The sequence below is a fragment of the Gossypium raimondii genome, chromosome 10 (assembly GCF_025698545.1).
Source record: "Gossypium raimondii isolate GPD5lz chromosome 10, ASM2569854v1, whole genome shotgun sequence".
Lineage (NCBI taxonomy): Eukaryota > Viridiplantae > Streptophyta > Magnoliopsida > Malvales > Malvaceae > Gossypium > Gossypium raimondii.
In genome coordinates, this window is record NC_068574.1 from 59,639,999 (window position 1) to 59,646,358 (window position 6,360).

The following is a 6,360-nucleotide window of genomic DNA, read 5'->3' on the forward strand; positions in this document are numbered from 1 at the left end:
AAGGTGGGAAATCCCTCCCACCCCAACATGCATATTCCAAGGGAGCCCTAATTAGCAAAGAGCACTGAAAATGCTAGCCTATACTTCTCTGGCTATGAGGTTTCTATATAAAACTCGCAATAAGATGCTCGAAAATAGCTCCGGGCATTTTCTTTACCCCTTCTTACCATGAAATAACAGGGTCACCATGTAGATTCATGATGCTACCACTTAAGCATTATTCATTCTCATACACCAAAGAGACAGATAAATGTTCAAAAACAAAATTAATCATTACACGTGAGCAACAGGCTCTTAATTGCAGCTAATCATCTCATAACATTTGATTGCACCTAAACATACCCAATACAAACATCTCAATTAGCAAAAAGTCTGCGAAATACGAAAAAAATCCTTTGACGACAAAAGCGGCCATATTTTATTGTTCCAACAACTCAAAGCACGACTATGAGCTGTCAGACCAGATATATCTATACATGAACCGCAGATTAACTGCTATAAAGAAAAAAGGTAGAAAATGGAGGGGAAAATAGAGAAGAAGAATTAAGAGAAATACAGTGGCGGCTTATGCTACACGAAAGCAGACTTGAAAACCTTTTTACCCTACAAACAGTATCCATAAAGCCATCACTTGCATCTCCTCTAGCAAAAGTTTGGGTGCCAGCAGTCTTCAGTTTCAACCATTTTTGGAGGGTGATGGATAACTACATCAGAGAAAAAAGAGACAATAAATAATACAAAGTAGCACTGATTGTTGTTATGACATTTAATATCAGTAAAAGTACCATGAAGGCCCATGTACTAGGAGTTCGATTGCATTTTGCCCTCAACTCAAAAAATGAGCAAATTAGTCCCGGTACGTTAGGTCAAATAGCAAACTGATCCTTCTATTAAAAATTTCATCCATTTTTACTATTAAAATTGGTCCCCATACGTCAACAAGAGGTATTATGGCACGCCATGTGTAACTGTCTGGTCAGCCACACCAGTTTTTTTACAGTAGTTATGGATCAAATTTATAACAGAAAGAATTATTTTGTTTTTTTATCTAACGTATAGGAACTAATTTGCCCATTTTTTGAATAAAGGGGGCAAGATGCAATTTGACTCCTAGTTCAAAGGTCCTCATGGTACCTTTACATTTAATAACCAAATGAATAGCAAATACTGGTAAATAAAGAAAATAAGAAACATAAGTAACAATTACAATAAGCATCATATGACTTTAAGGAGAAAAAAGATTCATTGTTTTGAATGTAGCATTATGACAATAAGAAAACTAAAATCTCATTACCAATCACCAATATTCAGAACCGACAAAAGAGTACATTGAAGGAGAAGAAGGCGGACAATCGAGCAAGTAGATACTGAGGATAGGGGGGTTGATCACTAAATTATACAATAGAAAGAAAATCATTTCCATTCTTCCCCATTAGAAGCCTTTTTCGACTTTTGAATATTCTCTACTTAGAGGTGATCCAGATAATCATACAGCCTGAATCTTCAAAGAGAGAAAGAGAGGTCAAAGAATGTATTTTCTTCAGTTTCTGAAGTTGGACCATCAAATGAAATTATGAACATTTCATGATTGGTTTGAATAAAAAGTGCTTTATGATAACAATGATTCTGATAATGACTAAATATTATTGCCACCTAAACGCTTTTGTTAACATCATAAACATAAGAGATACCTGAAAATGCTGAAAACTTCTAAAGTAAACACAGAGGAAAGTAACCACCATTAATGAATAAGGATATCTCGAACTCTCTTCTCTCATAGCACATCTTTGCGATGTATATCAGTGTTCAGACAATAATACATACATTAAAATCAATATGTCAGCTGAAGTCACTAACTTGATTTATTCCTACACTCACAACCACATAATTGAAACATTTGATTGATATGTTGTAAACGACAAACAATGGCAGTCAGCAGCCAAAAAAAAATCATCAATAGAAGGAAAAAGAATTTAAAGAAAACAAAAACAACTCTATTTAGCTGACCTTCGTAAAGACTTGCAAGCCATTAAATGTTGATAGCTGCAACCATTACATTTTAGTGGACATGAACTTTGCTTTTTTCTCTGCTGGCTTGAGAATCTGGAAAGAACACATCAGGTTTTCATCGACACTCATCATCGCACCAGCATTATCAAATTCACCACAATAGTTAGGTGCTGAAAATATTGTAACAAGTTGCCTATCAGCAAAGAATTCGTAACCATCCTCCACAACCTACACAAAAATAACCAGTTTACCATCAAAATTAAACAACACTCAATAGATGGGTGGAAAAAGTGCAGACAAGTAACAACCTGATGCGCACGGCAAACAAGATCTAAATCATGCTTTGCTAAGAATTCAGACACCTTATCCGCACCAAAGGTGTACGAAACTCCTCTGTCATTCATTCCCCATCCTTTAACATCTCTATCAGGGTCAGACCAGAGCAAATCACACAGCAAACCGGTGTCAGGAATTGCAGTTGGACGAGATAAGTTTCTAATTTGATCCAGGTTTGTCAAGTCAGGGGAAAGACCACCATGCATACACAATATTTTGTCATCTATAAGAGCCGCCACAGGAAGACAGTTAAAGCACTCAGTAAAGCATTTCCACAGTCTCACATTAAACCGTCGTTTGCATTCATCATAAAATCCATATATCCGATTAATAGATGCACATTCATGGTTTCCTCGCAATAGAAAAAAGTTCTCTGGGTACTTAATCTTATAAGCAAGTAAAAGACATATAGTTTCCAAACTCTGCTTGCCACGATCAACATAGTCGCCTAGAAATAGGTAATTAGCATGAGGAGGAAAACCCCCATACTCGAACAGCCTTAGTAAGTCACTATATTGCCCATGTATGTCACCTAAAAACACAAACAAAAATTTTACAATTAAGATACAGGAAAATGATGGTAGTACTATTAAGTCCCATTTGAATGATATCTCCATTTCTATTCATTCGAGTTTACAATCATATTCAAACATGTCATATATATGATTTTATTTGCTTCATATATCAATCAAACAGTTAAAACAAAATAACAGGAACCCAATTTCCACCTCCAAAAAAAGGATGAATTAAGCTTTAAAAAGGTGAAAATCACCTCTATCTGGTTCAAAAATCTTAAATATTGAAACCCCATTTTTTAAAAATGAATCTTATTCCCTAAAACATTATATATTTAACACTTACAAAACTACAACCTTTACCGAACCTATCACGACCTATTTAATACATGTTAAATCCTCAGCTTTCCTTCAAAACCCACAAAATATTTTCTAATAACAATCCCCAACGAAGCATAAAGCTAAAAATTTAAAAAAAAAAAAAAAGCCCAAAAACTTTACCGCAAATTTTGATGGGTGCTTCGAGTTCAAGCAAATTAGGTTGTTGAACGAAGATATCTTTCGAAGCAACACAAAGCTGTTTGATCTCAGATTCAGATAATTGCACTTGTTTCCCTGGCCTGGCTGACCGGACTTCCGTTAGCCGTCTGATTATATCGTCTAGTACAGCTGGGTCCATCCCTTGCGCCGTCGCAGCCGCCATTAAATCGTCCTCCTTCAACGGCCTTTGATTAAACGAAACCCTAAAATAACCGAAACGGAACAAGATAAACGACCCCTTTTTGTTAGGGAGAGAAAGAGCTTGGGGAAAATGGTAATAATCCTTTTTTAGAGAAATTAAATATAAATTTATTTTTTTGAGAAAAAAAAAAGAAAAGAGTGGGAAAGATAATGGAAAATAAAATAATTATTAGAATTTTTTTCTTGGGGAAGGGGGGGAGGGTTTCAAGAGAGAAATATCTTACTGGTTTCCTTCTTTTTCAAATGAATAATGGAAGACCGATGACTCAAATGACGTCGTTTTCAAGGAGTTACTGTCTACCGTTTGGGCCGGTTCATTTCTCGTGATGTGGGCTTGGGTTCACGTTTGAATGTTAATTTTTGTGTTTTTTATTGAGATTACGAATTTAAAATAATAATAAAATGAGATAAATTTTAAGTATAATGATAAAGATTTTTGGGATAGGATATATGTTTAGATTTTGATATTATCTCGAATCGATAAATTTATATTTTTTAACACGTCCTCTTACATTAATAATCATGCCTATCTCAATCGAGTTAACATTCGGTCAGCGATAAATTTATATTTTTAATAGTGAGTTAAGATTCACTAAAATTAATTCATGTCATGTCCATAGGAATGTGTGAATTATGCAAGATTACTAGAGCAGCACGATTAAAAGACATTCTTATTTAAGGTTGTGAATCTTAAAAAATAGTATAAAATGGACATAACCTCGCGAGAATTGGGTGGGAAAAGAAGAGGAGCCACCAAAGCCTTCAAACATCAAGTATTGACGGAAAGTCAACAAGAAGACTCAAAATTTTCTTTCTCTTTTTTCATGATTAATTCTTGTTATTCTTTAGAAAAGTTTTTCTATTTTTCCATAACTTGAAATTTTCTATTTTCATTCTTTTTATTGTTGATAAGAATTTGATTATTTATTCTTTATTGATAATAATCGACTAAATATTAATCGGAAAAACCTAAAAAAAAATTTAAGCATAAAACGAATAACTTTAAATCTAAATTAGATGGGTCAAAATTTTATTCCTAATTAAGATATGAATATACATAATTACCTTGAGTAACCAAAATTGGGTTGTTCTTAATCGATTGAGTCTAACTTATGGACGTAAGAATATAGCACAATAATTAGATTAAATTAGTTACGTAATTAAAAAAAGAATTAAGGGAATTTTAATATCCAAGCCTGTAATCAACTTTATTAAGATAAATTAGGTGGAGATAGAACGATTAACTAATATATTGAATAAAATTGTAGTCCTAAATTTTATTATTGATTGATTATTCATTCGAGTTTTGCTTTATTAATTTTATTTACTAGTTTTAGTTTTCAGATCCTATTATTGGTTTATTTGGAAAGGTTAGTAATAGGTGGTGATAAGCATTATGATTAGTAATAACTCTCTGCGAGAACGACTTTTTATATTACTTATTACGATACATATACTTGCATATACGATATTCAATTAACAGAGGAAAATTAATATGTAATTTATTATATTACATTTTATCTATAGCATTTTGCCTAAAATATTATTTTTTTATAATAGTTTACTATTATTCACTCGTATAATTAAAATAGAATGGAAATTCAATCAACCATGTCGGAGAGTTAACCAATCTTCTTCAACCAATGATAAATTTAAATGTTAGCCCTTAAAGATATTGGCCAACGTTGTTTTGATAAATTAAAGTTAATGTTGTTAGAATATTTTTAGGTAAAATTAAATTGTATATTTTTACGATAATAAAAATGTAATTTCATCATTTTAATAGTTTATATCTTTATAATTTTAAAAGATTAAATCAAAATTTTATCATTTTTGGAGAGGCAAAATGCAAATTTACCATTACTAATTTAAAATTTTATAAATTATAAACAATCTACATTGAAAATTGACCATTTTAAGAGGCCATTACGCCCTGGATCTCTTAGTGGCTTTGCCACTGGTTTTGACAAAAAAACTCTCCTTCTTCACCGTAAACTATCCAACTAATAATATTATCAATTCCAACATATTAATATTACAAAAGAAAATAGAGGAATTAAATCCATAATTAAACATAACATGTGTACATGAATTTATCAAAAATCATATATTAAGTTACCGACGAATCATATCGTATATAAAATATAGTTAAATTCTAATATCAGTCTTTGTATTATGCGTAATTTGTGCATTTAATTATTGTAGTTTAATATTGTTATATTTAGTCTTTATACCTCTCGAGTTTTGAAATTTCAGTCGACCAAAAAGTAACTATTAAATTCATTAATTTGAGCTATGTTATTTCCAAAATCTTATGCGGAAAATATATTATCATATTTATAATGCCATGTCAATTTATTATTTCCATATATTACTCACAAATGCTTGTTAATGCATTTAACTATTGTCATTTATGGCAATATTGAAATTTCAAAATTTGAAAAGTATAGAGACTAAAATGATCAAATAGGAAAATTTGGACTAAATCTACAATTTAAGTACAAGACAGGACCAATAGCGAATTTAACCTAACGAATTTAATTGTTATCATTTAGATCAAAATTGAAATTTCAATTTTCGAAAAGTTTAGTGACTAAAATAAATGGACTAAAATTAAGCAAAATATTACATAGAGATTAATATCAGAAATTGACCTAAAATATATCTCGAATAGAATTAAGACAAATGAAAATAAAAAATTAGACTCCTTGTGATTTGTTCTTTTGGAGGAGTAATCTAAAGTATTCTCGGAACGTGC

General features: G+C 31.4%; 1 protein-coding gene across 2 annotated transcripts; it reads right to left on the bottom strand.

The window, feature by feature from the left end:
- Positions 1-251: 251 nt before the first annotated feature.
- Positions 252-3,821, bottom strand: LOC105777123 (serine/threonine-protein phosphatase PP1 isozyme 4). Of its 2 annotated transcripts, XR_008189937.1 has the most exons (5): positions 3,363-3,821; positions 2,319-2,878; positions 2,008-2,238; positions 1,295-1,501; positions 252-704 (listed from the first exon to the last, which is right to left on the bottom strand). XR_008189937.1 is itself a non-coding variant. In XM_012600190.2 (4 exons), exons 1-3 carry the CDS (start codon positions 3,562-3,564, stop codon positions 2,053-2,055), a joined length of 948 nt encoding a protein of 315 aa, XP_012455644.1. In that variant the 5' UTR covers positions 3,565-3,821; the 3' UTR covers positions 252-704; positions 2,008-2,052. The 2 variants fall into 2 exon arrangements, 1 of the variants encoding a protein (XP_012455644.1); XM_012600190.2 differs by lacking the exon at positions 1,295-1,501.
- Between the last annotated feature and the right edge of the window lie 2,539 nt (positions 3,822-6,360).

What these genes read in the sequence shown, in the direction of transcription:
- LOC105777123 (XM_012600190.2), bottom strand. Translation starts at nt 3,564, where the DNA reads ATGGCGGCTGCGACGGCGCAAGGGATGGACCCAGCTGTACTAGACGAT. An exon ending in AGCACCCATCAAAATTTGCG is followed by an intron (nt 2,879 to 3,362) that starts GTAAAGTTTTTG and finishes TTGTGTTTTTAG; the next exon opens with GTGACATACATGGGCAATAT. An exon ending in TTGTTTGCCGTGCGCATCAG is followed by an intron (nt 2,239 to 2,318) that starts GTTGTTACTTGT and finishes ATTTTTGTGTAG; the next exon opens with GTTGTGGAGGATGGTTACGA.